The sequence below is a fragment of the Macaca thibetana genome, chromosome 2 (genome assembly GCF_024542745.1).
Source record: "Macaca thibetana thibetana isolate TM-01 chromosome 2, ASM2454274v1, whole genome shotgun sequence".
In the NCBI taxonomy this organism is placed as follows: Eukaryota; Metazoa; Chordata; class Mammalia; order Primates; family Cercopithecidae; genus Macaca; species Macaca thibetana.
This window is the reverse complement of record NC_065579.1, coordinates 144,601,371-144,622,549: the sequence shown is the minus strand read 5'-3', so window position 1 is coordinate 144,622,549 and position 21,179 is coordinate 144,601,371. Positions and strand designations below refer to the sequence as shown.

The 21,179-nt window shown below is 41.6% G+C and overlaps 1 protein-coding gene across 9 annotated transcripts in view; it reads right to left on the bottom strand.

Moving 5' to 3' along the window:
- The window catches only part of NR2C2 (nuclear receptor subfamily 2 group C member 2), a 102,099-nt gene that overhangs the window by 39,629 nt on the left and 41,291 nt on the right, over positions 1-21,179 (bottom strand). For 7 of the 9 annotated variants that reach the window (XM_050781673.1, XM_050781669.1, XM_050781671.1 and 4 more), the window contains 2 exons: positions 5,619-5,729; positions 4,973-5,029 (listed from right to left, as the gene is read on the bottom strand). In XM_050781673.1, the coding sequence (XP_050637630.1) occupies positions 4,973-5,029; positions 5,619-5,690 (129 nt within the window). In that variant the 5' untranslated portion in view covers positions 5,691-5,729. The remainder of the gene's footprint in view (positions 1-4,972; positions 5,030-5,618; positions 5,730-21,179) is intronic. The other 2 variants (XM_050781676.1, XM_050781672.1) reach the window with 1 other exon arrangement.

Here is a 21,179-nt window from a genome sequence, read left to right as displayed (position 1 = left end):
AGTGCTGGGATTACAGGCATGAGCCACCGCGCCTGACCAAGTACCATATTTATTATAGTCACTATGTATTTAACTACTTGCAGGTTTTATTAGATTCACTATCTGTTTTTTAATATGTTACTGACAAAGTTTTTGAGAATTGTGTCACTAATCTCATTTTTTTCCCCATCAGTCCTGTGGTTTTCATCGCACAATTTGGTAAAGTGTGGGAATTTTCAGGAACACATGTCACATTATAGCACAACTGACTTTACTAAGCTAAGGTCCTCTCTAGTTAAGGTCCTCTCTAGTTCTAATTCCAAAGGACCTTGAAACGATCTTATACACCACCATTCTCCCCCATGTTACCCACTCTGTTCCAGCCAGCTCAACATCTCTGTTGCAAAGAAAAGTCTGCCAATGAATGGCCTGCAGGCAAAAACCAGCCACTGGATAACTTTTGTTTGACTACCCAAAATTATTATTTTTTAATTTTTTTCTTGAGACTAGGTCTTGTTCTGTCACCCAGGCTGGAGTGCAGCAGCATGATGTTGGCTCTTTACAACCTCCACCTCTCAGCCTCAAGTGATCCTCCCATCTCAGTCTCCCAAGTAACTGGGACTACAGACTCATGCCACCACGCTTGGCTAATTTTTGTATTTTTTTTTTTTTTTGAGACGGAGTCTTGCTCTGTCACCCAGGCTGGAGTGCAGTGGCCGGATCTCAGCTCACTGCAAGCTCCGCCTCCCGGGTTTACGCCATTCTCCTGCCTCAGCCTCCCGAGTAGCTGGGACTACAGGCGCCCGCCACCTCGCCCGGCTATTTTTTTGTATTTTTTAGTAGAGACGGGGTTTCACCGTGTTAGCCGGGATCGTCTCTCGATCTCCTGACCTCGTGATCCGCCCATCTCGGCCTCCCAAAGTGCTGGGATTACAGGCTTGAGCCACCGCGCCCGGCCAATTTTTGTATTTTTTGTAGAGATGACATCTCACTATGTTGCCCAGGCTGGTCTTGAACTCCTGAGCTCAAGCGATCCACCTACATCAGCCTCCAAAGTGCTGGGATTACAGGTGTGAGCCACTGCACTCAGCCCCCTAAATATATTTTTTTTTTTTTTTTTTTTTGAGACGGAGTCTCGCTCTGTCACCCAGGCTGGAGTGCAGTGGCCGGATCTCAGCTCACTGCAAGCTCCGCCTCCCGGGTTCACGCCATTCTCCTGCCTCAGCCTCCCAAGTAGCTGGGACTACAGGCACCCGCCACCTCGCCCGGCTAGTTTTTTGTATTTTTTAGTAGAGACGGGGTTTCACCGTGTTAACCAGGATGGTCTCGATCTCCCGACCTCGTGATCCGCCCGTCTCGGCCTCCCAAAGTGCTGGGATTACAGGCTTGAGCCAACGCGCCCGGCCACCCCCTAAATATTTTTTTAAAAAACTTTGCTAACATCTAAAAATTGAGTATTTCCCATAATCAAAATCAAATTTGTAGTTCTCTTGACAAACTGGAAGCTCAGGTCATCCTGGGCTCAAGTTCTCTCCATGGTGCCAGGTGGCTGGAGATGGTGTGGGTTGGCTACCCCTTTAGATGAGGTAGCCTCTCCAGTTCATCCCTATCCTCACCTTGCCACCTCTTTCACTGTAAACACGGGAGACAGGGCTTGGTAGCTACAGACATGAATATGAATGCTTACTCTATTACTTTCCAGCTGTGTCAACTTGGAGCAGTTACACAAGCCCTTGAGCTCCATTTATGTATCTATGAAAAAGGATGACTAGGAAAGTGAAATGATACGATGTGTGTGAAACTGCTTGGTACACTGCCCAGAACATGCCAAGACCTTGGTAAAGTATTTCTTCCCTCTAAGCTCTCACATACTCCTTTCCTCACTCAGTTTTGTCTTATCCCTTTCATCTTATCAAATTGCTCCTGATGAAAAAGTCAAGACTTTTTTAACCATGGCTTACTCATTCTTTCATTCATTCCTCAAATATTTACTGAGGGTCTATTCTGTCAGACAGTGTGTTAGACAGTGGCATATGAAGATGGCTCCTGCCCTCATGAAACTTTTAGTTCAGTCGAAGAGACTGGCAATATACAAGGAAACAAACCAGTCAGTAAACAATTTCAATTTATGGTACATGTTATGAGGGAAAAGACCAGGTTGGGGTAACCCCGAATAACAAAAGTATTTAACTTTAGAAAAAGAGGTCAGGGGGCTGGGCGCAGTGGCTCATGCCTGTAATCCCAGCACTCTGGGAGGCCGAGGCGGGCAGATCACGAGGTCAGGAGATCAAGACCATCCTGACTAACACAGTGAAAACCTGTCTCTACTAAAAATACAAAAAATTAGCCAGGCGTGGTGGCAAGCACCTGTAGTCCCAGCTACTTGGGAGGCTGAGGCAGGAGAATGGCGTGAACCCGGGAGGTGGAGGTTGCAGTGAGCCAAGATCATGCCACTACACTCTAGCCTGGGGTGACACAGTGAGACTCTGCCTTAAAAAAAAAAAAAAAAAAAAAGAGAGAGGTCAGGGAAAACCTCCGTGACAAGGTGACATTTAAGACAAGATTTGGGCTGGGTGTCTGTAATCCCAGTACTTTGGGAAGCCAAGGTGGGCGGATCACCTGAGGTCAGGAGTTCAAGACCAGCCTGGCCAACATGGTGAAACTCTGTCTCTACTAAAAATACAAAATTAGCTGGGCGTGGTGGCGCATGTCTGTAATCCCAGCTACTTGGGAGGCTAAGGCAGAAGAATCGCTTGAATCTGGGAGGCAGAAGTTGCAGTGAGCCAACACTGTGCCACTGTACTCCAGCCTGGGTGACAAGAGCGAAATGCCTTTAAAAAAAAAAAAAAAAAGGTTTAAGGCTGAGGAGACAGCAGCCAGATAAATGTTTAGCGTTCCAGCAAAGAGAAATGTTCTGGCATATGGAAAGCCCTGGGAAGAACAAACTCTTAGGAACTGCTATCAGGCCCATGGACAACCAGCATGGCCCAGGAACCTAAAGAGGGAGGTGGGACGGCCCTGATGCGAGTCTGGATTTCTTTCTGAGTACAACGAGAATCCCTTCAAGGGTTTGTCCACCGACCCAAAACCAGCTCTTCAGATTTCCCATACTATTTATATACACATACCACCCGTCCACTCACATACCTACATATACACAATTTCCTATAACAAATATAGAATTTACATATAGAATATATATAAATTTATAAGACAGATCATATATTAGAGCATACCAAAAGATAATAGCAAAGATTATTAACTAAAAATAAAAAGGGTAGAAGGAACCTGCTTTAAAAAAGGTTTGCAAAAAGGTATTAATAAATCCTGACCTTTGCGAAAAGGTAAATAAATCTTTTACTTAAGTATAAATTTTAGCTCATATGAATAGTTCTGAATTATTATTTTAGTTTTTTGAGACAGGGTCTTGCTCTGTGGCCCAGGCTGGAGTGCAGTGGCATGATCACAGCTCACTGCAGCCTCAACCTCTGGGGCTCAAGCAACCCTTCCACCAAAGCCTCCCAAGTAGCTGGGACTACAGGAATGCATCACCATGTCTGGCTAATTTTTTAGTTTTTTTTTTTGTAGAGATACAATCTCACTTTGTTGCCCAGGCTGGTCTCGAACTCTTGGGCTCAAGTGATAAGCCTTCTTCAGACTCCATAAGTGCTGGGATTACAAGGGTGAGCCACCATACCCAGCCTAAATGGAGGATATTAATCCAAATATATCAACAATCACTTTATGAATTGATCCACATTCACAATGAAAAGACAGATTGTCAGCTGGGTAAAAAAACAAGACTTATGAAATTATACAGGAAGTAGGAAAAAAATGGGAAAAAATCAAGACCCCAATACATATTGCCTACAGGAGAACCATTTTATATATAAAGACACAGACAGATGCAAAATAAAGTGATGGAGTAGCTGACAGTGGTGCACATTTGTAGTCCCAACTACTTGAGAGGCTGAGGCAGAACGATAGCTTGGGCTCAGGAGTTTGAAGTTGTAGTGCTCTACAATCCTGTCTGTGAATAGTAAATGCACTCTAGCCTGGGCAACAGAGCAAGACTTTCCTAAAAAAAAAAAAAAAAAAAAAAAAAAAGTTGGCCAGGCACGGTGGCTCACACCTGTAGTCCCAGCACTTTGGGAGGCTGAGGCAGGCGGATTGCTTGAGCTCAGAAGTTTGAGATCCGCCTTGGCAACATGGTGAAATCCCATCTCTATTAAAAAAAAAACAAAACAAATTGTGTGTGTGTGTGTGTGTGTGTGTGTATCCAGGCATGGTGGTATGCGCCTGTAGTCCCAGCTACTTGGGAGGCGTAGATGAGAGGATGGCTTGAGCCTGTGAGGTAGAGGCTGCAGTGAGCTGTGTTCACGCCATTGCACTCCAGCCTGGGTGACAGAGCAAGACCCTGTCTCAAAAAAAAAAAAAAGAAAAAGTGTCAAAACATAGAGAAAGTTATACCATGCTAGCAACCAACACTCATAAAAAGAAAGCTGGAGTAACTACAGTAATTTCAGACAAAGCAGACTTCAGAACAAGGAAAATAAACATAAAGGGAAGTGGTACATAATAAGAAAGGGGTGGCTGGGCATGGTGACTCAAGCCTGTAATCCCAGCACTTTGGGATTACAAAATACTCAGCTGAGGCAGGAGTATCACTTGAGGTCAGGAGTTCAAGACCAGTCTGGGCAATACAGCAAGACTCTGTCTCAAAAATAAATAAAAAGATAGCAAGCAACCAAGAAAGCAAGCAAGAAAGTGGTTAATTCCCCAAAAAGACATAACAATATAAAACATATATGCAACTAACAACAGAGCATCAAAGTGAGGCAAAAAAACCTGATAAAATTGCAAGGAGAAAACCAGAGAAATCAACAGTTATAACTGGCTTTTTGATTCAGCTTGTTGAGATAACAATAAATCTTTGTCATCAATATATTATCCCTTCCTCCCAGCTTTTTGCCTGCAAGCTTGATACACCTACCTTCTCTTTGTTCAAAGAGGTGAAAACACTCAATGGGCCAGAGGCAGGTTCAGAGCCCTAGGGAAGACAACTTCCCATAAGTGAATATCGATTAGTTAATAACAATATTAATAATAATAGTTATTATATAATTAGTACATATTGAACATTATTATGTGCCAGGCACCATTCTAAGCACTTTATAAGCAATATCCCTTTGATTCTTCATAATAACTTCGTGAGGCAAATAACTACTATTATGTATATTTTCCAAATGAAGAAAGTGAGGCATTAAAATGTTAATTGACCAAGGTCAAAAAAGCTAAGTGGGGCACTGGATTTGACTTCAAGTAGGGGCCCTTGCTCTTAATCACAGTACTAAGATATGCTGCCTCCCAATTTGGAAGCAAATAAGTAATAAAATGGTACTTCATCTCAATAGTTTGAAACAACAGTTCAGGCTTTTGCTTTACATGTAAGTTGGTTAAATAAATGTAAGCATTTTTAATTTTTTTTTAAAGAATCGATGAAGTTGTACTGTATTTGATGCCCAAAAGGCACAACTCCTTAGTGAAACCCTTAGGAAGGTTTGTTTTTGGAAAGAGTTCAGGAAAGGCAGAGGTGCCTTTGGCAGACAGGTGGAACGAAGTGGGACTGGTGCAGGTACCTGAATGCGCTGAGGTGAGGCTACAGCAGAGTCGGTGGAGATTATCTGGATGCGTGGGGAGGGGCTGGTCATCCCTGGAGATTCCGGCCGAGAGGTCTGTGTACGTGTTACCTGTGGGCGAGAAGTGGGCTGGATCACAAGGGGGTTCAGAATGATGCTCAGAGGTGGCCTGAAGACCATGCCTCTTGCTTTCACTGTGGCCTGGAGTGATAAACTTGTGTGGTTCTGAGGTTGGACCCAGAAGGATGACAAAGGAATCAATGAGATGTTGCTACAGGGTGCCCCCCAGGAAAATACAATCTTAAAACAGCTGTTCCTAATGTTGGAAATGCAAGAAGAAACCAAAGGAATTTGCAATTCTGCTCTGCACACTTTAATAAAGTAAAAACCTACCAAAATAACATTTTAAAGATGATCTTTGAATGTTATCCCTGTCTCCAAAGCCACCTGTAAAACATTCCTTTAATATGATGGTTTCCCAAGAAAGGCTCTCACAACACAGCAGGGGATGACAAACAAAACCGACATTACACTGAAAACTACTGGGATTAGTACTTATAAAAGGCTTCTGGTAACTTCTCAGCCCCAGTGGGATGGAGCTAGGAAAAGCCTGTCAGGACCACAGGGTCTGAAATTTAGTCAATACTTATACCAAAGGCAAGGTTCAGGTGCTAAGTGGTTACCTGGATATTTGGAGTGGACAGATATATTTTTTCTTGATAGAAAGTGTATTGTGGCTGGGTGTGGTGGCTCACACCTAAAATCCCAGCACTTTGGGAGGCTGAGGTGGGTGGATCACTGGAGGTTAGGAGTTAGAGACCAGCCTGACCAACATGGTAAAATCCTGTCTCTACTAAAAATACAAAATTAGCCAGGCATGGTGGCGTATGCCTGTAATCCCAGCTACTAGGAAGGCTGAGACAAAGTTGCTTGAATCCGGGAGGCAGAGGTTGCAGTGAGCCAAGATCGCGCCACTGCACTCCAGCCTGGGCGGCAAGAGTGAAACTCTGTCTCCAAAAAAAAGAAAAAAGAAAAAAGAAAAAGAAAAAAACCCCCCAAAACAAAAACACAATAATCAATTGTATTTTTATATATTAGCAATGAACAATCTGAAAATGAAATTAAGGAAGCCATCCCACTGACCACGCATCAAAAAGGATAATATATTTAGAAATAAAATAAATTTAACAAAAGAAATGCAAGATTTGAATACTGAAAACTATAAAATATTGCTATGAGAAATTTAAAACACCTAAATAGGCCGGGCACAGTGGCTCACGCCTGTAATCCTAGCACTTTGGGAGGCTGAGGCAGGTGGATCACGAGGTCAGGAGATCGAGACCATCCTGGCTAACACAGTGAAACCCTGTCTCTACCAAAAATACAAAAAATTAGCCGGGCAAGGTGGTGGGTGCCTGTACCCCCAGCTACTAGGGAGGCTGAGGCAGGAGAATGGTGTGAACCTGGAAGGCAGAGCTTGCAGTGAGCCGACACTGCGCCACTGCACTCCAGCCTGAGCGACAGAGCAAGATTCCGTAAAAAAACAGAAATAAAAACAAAAACCCTAAATAAACAGAGAGACATTTGTGTTCATGGATTGTAAAACTTAATATTGTTAAGATGGTGATATTTCCCAAATTGATCTACAGATTCAATGTAATCCCTATCAAAATTTCAGGTGTTTTTGCATAAATTGACAAAATGATCCTAAAATTAATATGGGAATGAATGGGACCTAGAATATTCAAAACAATCTTGAAAAAGAACGAAGTTGGAGGACTCACACTTCCTTATTTCAAAACTTATTTACAAAGCTACAGTAGTTAAAACCGTGTGGAATTCAGCAATCACACTTCTGGGTATTTACCCAAAAGATTTGAAATCAGTTTGTCGAAGAGATGTCTGCATTCCCATGTTCTCTGCAGCACTGTTTGCAATAGCCAAGTTACATAATCAACCAACATGTCCATCAATAGATGAATGAATAAAGAAAATGTGGTATATACACACAATGAAATACTATTCAGCCTTTAAAAAGAAGGAAATTCGGTCATTTCTGACAACACGGATGGAATTGGAGAACATTATGGTAACTGAAATAAGCCAGGCACAGATAGACAAGTACCACATGTTCTCACTTAAATGCAGAATCTAAAAGAATCAAATTCGGCCGGGCGCGGTGGCTCAAGCCTGTAATCCCAGCACTTTGGGAGGCCGAGACGGGCGGATCACGTGGTCAGGAGATCGAGACCATCCTGGTTAACACGGCGAAACCCCATCTCTACTAAAAAATATACAAAAAAATAGCCGGGCGAGGTGGCGGGCGCCTGTAGTCCCAGCTACTCAGGAGCCTGAGGCAGGAGAATGGCGTGAACCCGGGAGGCGGAGCTTGCAGTGAGCTGAGATTCGGCCACTGCACTCCAGCCTGGCGACAGAGTCAGACTCCGTCTCAAAAAAAAAAAAAAAAAAAGAATCAAACTCATAAAACCAGAATAAAATGGTAGTTACAGAGGCTGAGGGGCAGGGGGAATGGGGAGATGAAAGGTCAAAAGGTACAAAATCTCAGACAGGAGGAATACTTTTATTTTTTTTTTAGATCTATTGCACAGCATGGCGAATATAGTTAATAAAAGGCTAGTATACATTTCAAAATTGCTAAGAGTAAATTTCAAATGTTCTCATGGCAAAAATAAGTATTTAAGGTGATGGATATGTTAATGAGTTTGATTTAATTTTTACACATTGTACTCACAGATCATAACATCACTCTGTACTGTAAATATATGCAATTATAAACTCAATTTGTAACTTATAAAAAAATTGCAGTACTGGTATAAAGACAAGACATACAGACCAATGGAATATAACAGAGAACGCAGAAATAAACTCTCACGTGTATGTTCAAATTTGAGAAAGGTGACACGATAATTCAATAGGCAAAGAACAGTCTTTGACAAATGGTGATGGGACAAGTGGAACTCAAACACAGGGGAACAAATCTGGATACCTACCTTGCACTATCACAAAAAAAAAAATCAAAATGGATCAAAGATCTACATGTAAGAGTTAAAACTACAAAACGCTCAGAAAACACAGGTGTAAATTTTTGTGAACTTGAATTAGGTGATTCTTAGATGACACCAAAAGCAAAAGCAGCACAAGAAAAATTAGAAAATAATCATCAAAACTAGAAACTTTTTTTTTTTTGGACAAGATCTCTTACTCTGTCACCTGTGCTGGAGTGCAGTAGTGCAATTATGGCTCACTGCAGCCTCATCCTCCTGGGCCCAAGCAATCCTCCCAACTCAGCTTCCTGAGTAGCTAGGATGACAGGTGTGTGCCACCATGCCCGGTTAATTTAATTTATTTTGTTGTTTTGTTTCTGAGATGGAGTTTCACTCTTGTTGCCCAGGCTGGAGTGCAATGGTGCAATCTCAGCTCACTGCAACCTCTGCCTCCTGGGTTCAAGTGATTCTCCTGCCTCAGCCTCCCAAGTAGCTGGGATTAAAGGCATGAGCCACCACGCCCGGATAATTTTGTATCCTTAGTAGAGACGGAGTTTCTTCATTTTGGTCAGGCTGGTCTCCAACTCCTGACCTCAGGTTATCCACCCGCCTCGGCCTCCCAAAGTGCTGGGATTACAGGTGTGAGCCACCGTGCCCGGCCTTAAAAAAAATTTTTTTTTTTTTTGAGACAAGGCCTCACTCCTGGATGCCCAGGCCAGAATGCAGGGGCATGATCTTGGTTCACTGCAGCCTCAACTTTCCAGTCTCAAGTGATCTGCCCACCTCAGGCCCCCAAGTAGCTGGGACTATGGGCGTGCACCACCTAATTTTAAATTTTTCTGCAGAGATGAGGTCTCCTTATGTTGCCCAGGCTTGTCTCCAACTCCTGGTTAAAGTGATCCTTCCTCCTTGGCCTCCCAAAGTGCTGGGATTACAGGTGTGAGCCAGCATACCTGAACCCAAATTAATGAGTTTTGTGTTTCAAAAGATACCATCGAGAAAGTGAAAAGACAACCTATAAAATGGGGGGAAAAAAGTGCAAATCATGTATCATTACAACTTAACAAAAAGACAAAAATCCCAATTTAAAAATGGGCAAAGAGTTAAGACATTTCTCCTAGAAGATATACAAATGGCCAATAAGCACAGGAAAAGATGTTTAAAGGTCATTAGTTGTTAGGGAAATGCAAATCAAGACCACGATGAGATACCACTTCATATCCACTAGGGGCTACAATATAAAAGATGGACAATAACAAGTATTGGTGAAAATGTGGAGATGGGAACCTTCATACACTGCTGGTAGTAATGTAGAATGGTACAGTTACTTTGGAAAACAGTCTGGCTGTTCCTCAAAGGGTAAACACAGAGTTGCCATAGGACCCATAATTTCACTCCTAGGTACATACTCAAGACAAAGAAAAACATATGTATACACAAAAGCTTGTATAAAAATGTTCACAGCAGCATTAGTGATAACAGGTAAAAAGTAGAAACAACTCAAATATCTCTCAAATGAAGAATGGATAAATGAAACATGGTCTATCCATGTAATGGAATATTATTTGGCAATAAAAAGGAATGAAGTGCTGACATGCTACAACATGGAAGAATCAGCCACAAAAGACCACCATATATTGCATGATTGTATTTATCTGAAATGTCCAGAATGGGCAAATCCACGGAGACAGAAAGTAGATCAGTGGTTGCCCAGGTGATAGGGGAACGGGAGTAGCAAGAATAATTGTTAAGAGATGTGGGTTTTATAGTGGGGGCATGATAAAAATATTCTGGATTTAGACAGTGGTGATGGTTGCATACTCTTGTGAATGTACGAAAACCCACTAAGCTGTCCATTTTTAAAAAATGAATTTTATGGTATGTGAATTATTATCTCAATTTGATAAAATATTATCAATTAATTCATTACTGGGCTATTAAATTTTTTTCTTTCATAAGCATACATTTTAACAACAACAAGTTCACTACAATGAAGTCAACAGAATCCCGTATTTTTACAGTGACTTTTAGGTTAAAAAATATGGATTAGCTCTCTCTTCGCTAAGAAATAGGCAGGACAAGCACAACCATTTTATAGGAGGTATGGTGAGGTTCAGATCCTGCAAGGTATGTCTCCCAGGATCATGTACACATAATGGCTGGCTCGGTTTATTTGTAACTGAAAAGAAAAGGCTGGCCATTTTATCAGAGCATATTCATTGAATCCTTTAACAATGAACATTTACATTTTTCGTTGAGTCTATTAGTTTGCAAGTTAATTCTGCCAGTTTCAGATACACTTATGTGTTGCTTAAAGACAGGAATATCTTCTGAGAAATGTGTCATTAGGTCATTTCATCGTGTGAACATGATAGCATGTACTTACACAAACCTAGATGGTATAACCTACTACACATCTAGGCTATGTGGTATGGCCTATTGCCCCTAGGCTACAAACTTGTACAGCATGTGACTGTGGTGAATACTATAGCCAACTGTAACACAATGGTAAGTATCTGTGTATCTAAACATAGAAAAGGTACAGTCAAAATGCAGTTATAATCTTATGGGACTATCTTCCTTCCTATAGGCACTCCGGCACTGACAGAAACGTCATTATATGGTTCACATTTGGTTTGTGACTGTATTGAGAATTCTTCACTGGCAGAATAATAGGCCAAATTTTGACTCACATCCTTACTTTACTTGCAAGAAGTTTTAAAGTCATCAGCATTATTGGAGTACCCACAGGCTATGGAATCTGACAGACCTGGACTCTGAAACTTGTACTATCACCTTAAACAAGTCATTTAAACCCCTAACCAGGCGCGGTGGCTCACGTCTGTAATCCCATCACTTTGGGAGGCCGAGGAGGGCAGATCACGAGGTCAGGAGATGGAGACCATCCTGGCTAACATGGTGAAACCCCGTCTCTACTAAAAATACAAAAAATTAGCCGGGCGTGGTGGCAGGCGCCTATAGTCCCAGCTACTGGGGAGGCTGAGGCAGGAGAATGGTGTGAACCTGGGAGGCAGAGCTTGCAGCAAGCTGAGATCGCGCCACTGCACTCCACCCTGGGGGACAGAGCGAGACACCGTCTCAAAAAATAAATAAATACATAAATAAATCTTCTAATAGCGAATATGTGAAACTTCAAAATTTCCTGAAATTCAACATGGACATATTGTTACTACTTTATGGCACTGGTGTGAAAGTTAATGAATAATAAGTTAAACATTAGTTACCTTCAGCAAATGGTAACTGATACTGTCATAAACCTGAAAATTTTTCTAAACCTAAGTTATAAACACTACATAAGTGTCTTTGGTACACATGATACAATGTGCTAATGTGTCTCTCAAACAGAAAACTCTTTGTATTTTATTTTAAAATATAATATTAAATCCAACCTCATATCATACATAAAAATTAAAAACCACAGGTGCAAATCCTTATGACCTTGGATTAGGCAATGGTTTCTTAATATATTAACACTTGAAACAAAAGCAACAACAAAATACATAAAATGGGTTTTACCAACATTAAAATCTTTTGTGCTTCAAGACAAAGTGAAAAAGAAAATGGATAGAATGGGAGAAAATAATTCTCAAATCATATATTTGATAAGGGACTTGTATTCAGAATACATATGAAGAACCCTTATAACTCAATGAGAAGAAGACAAAAACCAATTACAAATGATCAAAGGGGTTGAACAGACATTTCTCCAAAGAAGATACACAAAATGGCCAATAGGCACTTGAAAAAATATTCAACATCACTGGAAATACAAATCAAAACCACAATGAGATACCACTTCACACCCACTAGGGATGGCTACAATAAAAAAGACACAGGATAACAAATGTTAGCAAGGTTGAGGAGAAACCAGATCCTTCATATATAGCTGGTGGGAACATAAAATGGTGCAGTCACTTTGAAAAACACTCTGGCAGTTCCTCAAAAGTTTGAAAATAGTTACTATTTGACCAGCAATTCCACTTTTAGGTGTGTACACACACACACACACGCGTCATAAAAACGTGTTCACAGAAAAATTGGTACACAATGTTCATAGCATTATTCCTAATAGTCAAAAAGTGAAAACACCCAAGTCCATTAAATGATGAATAGATAAAATGTGGTGTATCCGTACAATGGCATATTATTTGGCAAAAATGAAGTACTGGTACATGCTACAACATGGATAAGCCTTAAAGACACTATGCTAGGTAAAATAAGCCAGTAACAAAAGACCATATATGATTCAATTTATATGAAATGTCCAGAACAAATACAAAGATAGAAAGCAAATTAGCAGTTGCCTAGGGCTGGGGGGTGACAGCTAAGGAGTGTGGGGTTTTTTTTTGACGGGGTAATGAAGATGTTCTGGAATTAGGTATTAGTGATGGCTGCACAATATTGTAAATATACTAAAAGCCACAGAATTGTACACTTTAAATAGGTGAACTGCCAGCCTGGGCAACATAGTGAAATTTGGTCTCTAGCAAACAATTAAAAAAACTAGCTGGGTTTGATGGCGTGTGTCTGTGGTCTCAGCTGCTTAGGAGGCTGTGGTGGGAGACTCACTTGAGCCCGGAGGGTCGAAGCTGCAGTGAGCTATGATTGTGCAACTTCACTCCAGCCTGGGTGACAGAATGACAACTTATCTCAAAAAAACAAAAAAACAAAGAATTGTATGGTATATGAATTTTATCTTAATAGAGCTGTGATTTTTTCTTTTCTTTTTTTAGAGACAGGGTCTTGCTCTGTCATCCAGGCTGAAGTGGCACAATCATAGCTCACTGCAGCCTGGAACTCCTGGGCTCAAGCGATCCTCCTATCTCAGTCTCCTGAGTAGCTGGGACTACAGGTACACTCCACCATAGCTGGCTACTTTTTTTTTTTTTTTTTTTTTAAAGAATGAATAGGCTGGGCGTGGTGGCCCACATCAGTAGTCACAGCACTTTGGGAGGTTGAGGCAGGTGGATCACGAGGTCAACAGATCGAGACCATCCTGGTCAACATGGTGAAACTCCGCCTCTACTAAAAATACAAAAATTATCTGGGCGTGGTGGCACGCACCTGTAGTCCCAGCTACTCCGGAGGCTGAGGCAGGAGAATCGCTTAAACTTGGGAGGCGGAGGTTGCAGTGAGCGGAGATTGCACCACTGCACTCCAGCCTGGCAAGAGAGCAAGACTCTGTCTTAAAAAAAAGAATAAACAACAAACAAATTCAATCCATGGTGTAAGGGGTTGGGGTAGAGGTCATCTTTAAGGAAGAGGGTGCAGGTAATGATTGGGAGAGGGGCATAAGGAGAGCTTCTGGGCTGCAGGAAATTTCTATTCTGTTCTTAACCTGGGTGGTGAGTACATGGAAATGTTTTCTCTGTGATAATTCATTGTGTTATAAGCTGATGAATTTTAAACTTAGGTATGTTATACTACAATAAAAAGTGCTTTTTTAAAAAAAATCAGTGCACAGATGAGTGGATAAAAAACCAAAAATTTAAAAACACTATTCAAAAAGTATTTAACATATCTCAGAAACTTTTCTATGTCATTAAGACAAAGTGACAGTGGTCTATGCTTTACTTGAACCTGGTAAGCACTCTGTGCCACGTTGGGGTTGTGTGCACAGGGCAACCAGATGTGGCCCTGCCTCTAAGCTGCTGTGGAGGACGAACAGCTACCAGAAAGCACAGGCTGGGTGCTGACACTGCTATTCCTTGGCTTTGCTACCTTCCCTGAGCTACAGTTTAAACTCCCTGGATTTTGGCTTCCTCACCTGTTCAGCAATACACTTGCAAATTTTATTTATTCCCTTGATATGAGAAGCCCTAAAGACCCTTTACCTGAGAGGGAGCATGGGCCATATTGGCAATGGGCTCCCTGTAGGCTCAGTAATAAATTTAGATTGAGTGAACAGCCCTGAGATTCAGTGAAAAGATGATTAACTCTGGAAGTGACAGGTTAATCAGAAAATATTTGGGAACCCCTACTCCTGAAGCCATTAGAAAAAAGGTATGTTCTAGTGGCACCAGAGGCAGTTGAGATATGGTCTTGCATGAAGGCAAAGTGATGTTATGATGGGACTGCTAAGAGATTATTGCAGGTATATGAATTTAGAGTCTGATAATTATGAACAGACATCAAGGCAAGAAATTTACTTTTTTTCCAGAAACATTTCTTTTTTTTTTGAGATGGCGTTTTGCTCTTATCACCCAGGCTGGAGTGCAGTGATGCAACTTCGGCTCACTGCAACCTCCGCCTCGCAGGTTCAAGCGATTCTCCTGCCTCAGCCTCCTGAGCAGCTGGGATCACAGGCACCCACCACGATGTCCGGCTAATTTTTGTATTTTTAGTAGAGATGGGGCTTCACCACGTTGGCCAGGCTGGTGTCGAACTCTTGGCCTCAGGTGATCCGCCTGTCTTGGCCTCCCAAAGCACTAGCATTACAGATGTGAGCCACCATGCTTGGCTCTTTTTTCCAGAAATATTTTATTGAGACTCATCAGCACAGCAATAAAAAGTCAGTTTGGTAAAAAGGAAATAAAAATATTAGATGCATTTCTGACTAGTTGAAGTATCTCCTTTCTATTTTTTCCTGCCTAGCACCTCAGCGCCTAATGTCAGTCTTGGCCTTTGCCTTACCCTATTTTCTACCCCTTTAAGTCGCTCAAGTTGCAAAGGATAGGATCACTTAGTTTACACTGTATAAATGCCAGACAACACCCAGGTGTGTGTTATACCTTGGTTAGGGCCACTTTACCTTGACAGGAAAACTGCCAGTTCAAAGGACTCAATTAAAACCATGGGCAAGCTCAGTGTGAAATGTCTTTAGACAGGCCTTCCAAGGCATGGTCTCCAACTCATACTTAAAAGGGTAAAATCATCTGTTCCATTTCACATCCTTTCTAAAGGTAACCACGCTTGCCAAACACAGAAATGTTTTACTGAACACTAAAGAGTTTAATAAAAGCCATGCTCCTCTGGCCAGCCTTTCCTGACACCCCTCAGGTTAATACAAATGCCCTCCTCTGGGCTCCCACAGTCCCTGCACCTTAGTACTCTCCACAGAGCACCAGGGCATTTCCTATTTCTCTGTTTATTCCCAAGGCCAGGCACATATTAGGCCCACAATGAATGCTTAGTGAATGAACACTTAGGGAATGAATACCTTTAGGGATGAATAAGCAGTCACTGTCTTATAGTCTTTGATCCTGGGACTCCGCCTGGACTTTGCTTTGCTTTACTCTACTCTTGTGCCTGTCTGCTAATTAGATACCCTGGAGGTACAGCACAACACCTGCCTTGGTAGTTCATTATATAAACCAAGGAGTACTGGCTTCCACCGACACAGGTGGGTTTATCAGGCTGTTGAAGAAGTTCATACATTTTTCATCCTGGAATGAGAACGTCCTCTATTCCATAATGGCATGACATTGCTTTGACGGCAGGGTTTTTGTTGTTGTTGTTGTTTGTTTTATAAAGAAATAATTGTCAGGAAAAATTTCTGAGGCTTACATGCAATCACTTGCTGAAAAATGAACATCCAGGCTGAAGATGATGCTCACAGGCCAGGTGCAGTGGCTCACGTCTATAATCACAGCAGTTTGGGAGGGCAAGGAAGGAAGATCACTTGAAGCCAGGAGTTTGAGTACCAGCCTGGACAACACTGCAAGACCCCATCCCTACTAAAAATCAAAAACATTATCCAGGCGTGGTGGCACATGCCTGTAGTCCCAGCTGCTTAGGAGGCTGAGGCAGAAGAAGCACTTGAGCTCAGGAGTTTGAGGCTACAGTGGTAGTAAGCTACGATGGCACCACTGTGCTCCAGCGTGGGCAATGGAGCAAGACCCTATCTCAAAAAAAAAAAAAAAAAAAAAAGGGATTAACAAAAGAAAAAGATGCTCATATCATTGAATTAATGTGCAATGTGCAATATTAAGAGTTTCTAAATCTATAATTTATTCTGGATTTTGGCTACAAAAATTCTTATGGGTTATTAATAGGATAACAGAGTTACACTCTGTGAAAACACAGATTGTGCAGATCTAGTGTTACAAATTTCAAACAGGAACTCAGTACTTCTTAACACTCCAGTGAAATCATGAACAATGTAAATGCTTAAGTAGGGTAAAGGGTGTCAGGCAGGAGACACCTCCAGCTTGAACTGAAATGTACCACATAACCTTCACTAGTTTATTTCAAAGGACCATTAAATAGTAAGTGTGTTGAAGGGCCAATGGGCAAAGAGATTAACCCCCTTTGTGCAGCAACTTGCATCAGCGAGAGGAATCCATAGGAGGCTGCTGGCTTTTACGTGCAGTTCCAGTCCTCAAAGGACTAGAACCTTACAATAACAGTGTAAGTAAAGAACTACTTCTCTTGATGATATATATATCCAGCTCTTCTTTACAATAAAGCCAATGAGGGAATGAAATCTAAATATTATAAACCAGCATCATTTATATCAGAATTGATTAGACAGTTTTGAATTTTACAGTTGGTAATAGAGATTTTAAAAAGATAAAACTTAGCGCTAAATTTCTTGTCACAAAAAAACAAAAATCCCGAGTCAACAACCACTCCCCACAATTATGTAAAACAATGAGATATTCAAGAGCAATATGGTTCATAAACTGTTCACAGGCCGATTAACCTGCCAAAAACAACAAACAACTTTTGCCCCACCTAAATTTACCCAGCATATTCAAATACAAGTTCCTATGAAGAAACAATTTGCTAGGAGCTTCGCACAGCAAGCCATTAAATTGAATTTCTTCAAATATACAATAGGTGTCTAAATCCACTGCTATTATACTAACTGCTGTAAAAATAAGTGCCTATTGAAATATACTGCATTACAAGGAGGCTTCTCTCAGAAACACAGGGAAAGAGAATAGACTTCGATACTGCAGTCTTGTTTTCTTTAGGACACTCACACTTACCATGCCAATGGCTCCCTGCAGCTTTATTTATATTTTTTCTCAGCAACCTCCCAGGCCAAAGGTTGGTTGAGGGAACTCACGGGCATTTGCTTTCAAATCCTGCCAGTGCAGATTCCATTCACCAAAACCAGACAGGGCTGTTTAAAGATGCCCTCTCTGTGACCCAGCTCTGCGGAAGGTCAAGTACACTATCACTGCCTGTAACCAAGGAAGCAAAATCGACGTGTTCTTGCTGTTTTGCCAGCTGCTGAAACAGTTTGTCTAATAATATGACTAACTGCTTCTAGGGAAGATGTACTCTGCTTTACAAAGTTCTCCCTTCACCTAGATTGTTGCCATTGTTAAACTCTCTCTCCCTCCACCCCTTCCCCCTTAAAGATCACCTTTCCTCAACTGAAAGTTCACAAGAATGTTACCATGGAGTCCAACCAACTCAAAACATTTTTAAACCTACAAGGAGAGGAGGGAAGACTTGGAAAGCCCAGAAACACCACATTCTGCATATAGCATCTTCAACCTAACAGTGCAGTAATCTAATATTCTTCCTTCTTTTTATTAAATAAAGACAAGGTCTGGCTCTGTCACTCAGGCTGCAGTGCCAGTGGTGCAATCATGGCTCACTACAGCCTTGACCTCCTGGGCTCAAGTGATCCTCCTGCCTCAGCCTCTCAGAGTAGCCAGGACTACAGGTATGTGCCACCACACCCAGTAATTTTTTTCTTTTTCTTTTTTTTGTTTTGAGACGGAGTCTTGCTCTTGTGGCCCAGGCTGGAGTGCAATGGTGCAATCTCGGCTCACTGCAACCTCCACCTCCCGGGTTCAAGTGATTCTCCTACCTCCACCTCTCGAGTAGCTGGGATTACAGGTGCCCGCCACCACATCCTGCTAATTTTGTATTTTTAGTAGAGATGGGGTTTCACCATGTTGGCCAGTCTGGTCTCAAGCTCCTGACCTCATGTGATCCGCCTGCCTCAGCCTCCCAAAGTGTTGGGATTACAGGTGTAAGCCACTGCGCCAGGCCAAATTTTTTCTTTAATTTAGTTTTTGTAGACACAGGGCCTCACTATGTTGCCCAGGCTGATATTCGAACTCATGTGATCTTTCCACCTGGGCCTCTCAAAGCGCTGGAATTACAGGTGTGAGCTACCATGCCTGGCCCTAATATTCTTAAAGATAGGAGGTCTTTGCAAGTTCCTCTTTCACTTAAAGTGTAGGCAAGAATATACGGACTATTTTACATACAAAAGACCCACAAGAACAAAACTGGGCTCATTTAACCATATTTACCCAACATGCACCAGGCATATGAATACAGGATTGAGTTCTGGACTCAGAAGCCTCCCATTCTGGCAGGAAGATGGGCATATGTAGTCAGAGCAAATGAAGAACACTATAATAGGTCCATAGAATGACTTCAAGTCTAAGTCCCACCCCTTCCCCAAAGCCACTGAGGGGATGGAGCTCCTGAAGTCACAGTGCATTAGTGGTGAGGCTGAAACTAACACCTAGGTTCTCTGGTTTTGAGACAAGAGCACCTGCCACTAAGGTACACTGCAGCCCCCTGATGGACATGGGGACTCACTACTTGGTTTTTATACCTCAACAACTGATATGAAGTGAATGCTGACCAATCAGCAAAAACAAACAAAACAAAAGCCTAGGGGAAGAGTAGGAGGAAAGAGGTGTTACAGATATTTACTTTTACATAGGGTGGAGAAGGAGGTTGAAAGAAAAAATTTGAGAATAAATTCACGCTGCAATAAATGATGAAATTTCCACTCCAGAAGTTTGTATGCGTACTAACATAAAACAATTTATGGTGAAATAAATATGTAATTCGTTCTCAGATTCTAGCACAAACCCAGGTACTGCTATCCAAAAGAGAAAAAAAATTAATCAAGAGGGGAAAAAAAAGAGATGATTGTCTTTTGAGTAGATGAGAAATCCCTTCACCTCAAAAACTATTTAAAGTTCTAAGAAACACAACACTTTGGCCGGGCGCGGTGGCTCAAGCCTGTAATCCCAGCACTTTGGGAGGCCGAGACGGGCGGATCACGAGGTCAGGAGATCAAGACCATCCTGGCTAACACGGTGAAACCCCATCTCTACTAAAAAATACAAAAAAAAAAACTAGCCGGGCGAGGTGGCAAGCGCCTGTAGTCCCAGCTACTCGGGAGGCTGAGGCAGGACAATGGCGTAAACCCGGGAGGCGGAGCTTGCAGTGAGCTGAGATCCGGCCACTGCACTCCAGCCTGGGCGACAGAGCCAGACTCCCTCTCAAAAAAAAAAAAAAAAAAAAAAAAAGAAACACAACACTTTATTCACTAGTAAGTGAATAAGTACAGCCAGTAAACGTGCTTTATGTATGTGTAAAAGGAAAGATTAATACAAGGAAGCAAAAAGTTCCAAGACTAAACCATTGAGGTCAAGAGATCTGGTCCTTTATGATCAGAATTGCTCATGTCCTCTGACCTGATAGTTATACTTCTGGGAATCCACCTTATACGAATTATCCTAAACACAGAAATGGCTTTATCAGTGTGTGGTCCTAAATTCTTTTTCTAGGAAATATAAGAATTCCCTCTCCCAGAGGTTTGGGTGAGGTAGTGCCTTTCTCTACCTGTAAAAACAGACAATGCCAGATATTTGCAATCTTGCTTCCCCTGGAAGAGAGCAGGGGGTCAATCAGATTCACTGGTCTCACAGACTTGGCACTGGAAGCTGGAGGTCCATCTCCAGGCTTTGTGGTACTGGCTGTACAGCCATGGCTTCGCCAGACTGGCTCTGCAGTGTGATTTGGGGTGTTGTTCCGAGCTGCAGAGCTACTTCTCCAGTCCTCCCTCTGTAAAGTTTATCTGTCTATCTATATATACATCTGTCTGTTCATCTGTGCATCTTTTCGTCCTCACGTGAATATACTATTAATTTATAATACAGAAAGATCAAAAGCAATTTATATGTCCCAAAGTAGGAGACAGTTTAGTAAATTATGCTATGTTTCCGGGATACAGAAAAACAATGATCAAAGCAGGTTATGTGGCAACCTGGGGAAAAGATGATGGTATTTATTCTGTGTAATAACATTTTATGAAAACACAAGACACAAAGGTATATGCACAATGTGATTACAACCAGATGATATGCATGTGAGAAAAGAGCAAAAGATTTATTCATTCAATAAACGTATCTTGATTGCTCACTGTGTTCCAGGCACTGTATTTTAGGCACTGGGAACACAAGAGCAAATGAAACAAAGTTCTGGTCTTCCTGGAATCTACATTCTAATGTGATAAACAAATTAAGTATATATGTTTGTAGATAATGAGAAGCATTATGGAGAAAGACAAGTACGAGTAAGGAGATTAAGAAGTGACAGAGGTAGAGGTGGAAATGATTACTTTTACGAAGTATGGTAATAAATTCACAACTTTTATAATTAATTTAAAAAAACTTTGTAATACAAGGCTACCTTTTAAAACCAGCAAATATTGCTACAAATTAGCATTATGATCTTATTTTCTACCCCACATCTGAAATTACTGGTGTCCTTCACATTTTTCTTCACTTTTTTTTTTTTTTTTTTTTGAGACGGAGTCTCGCTC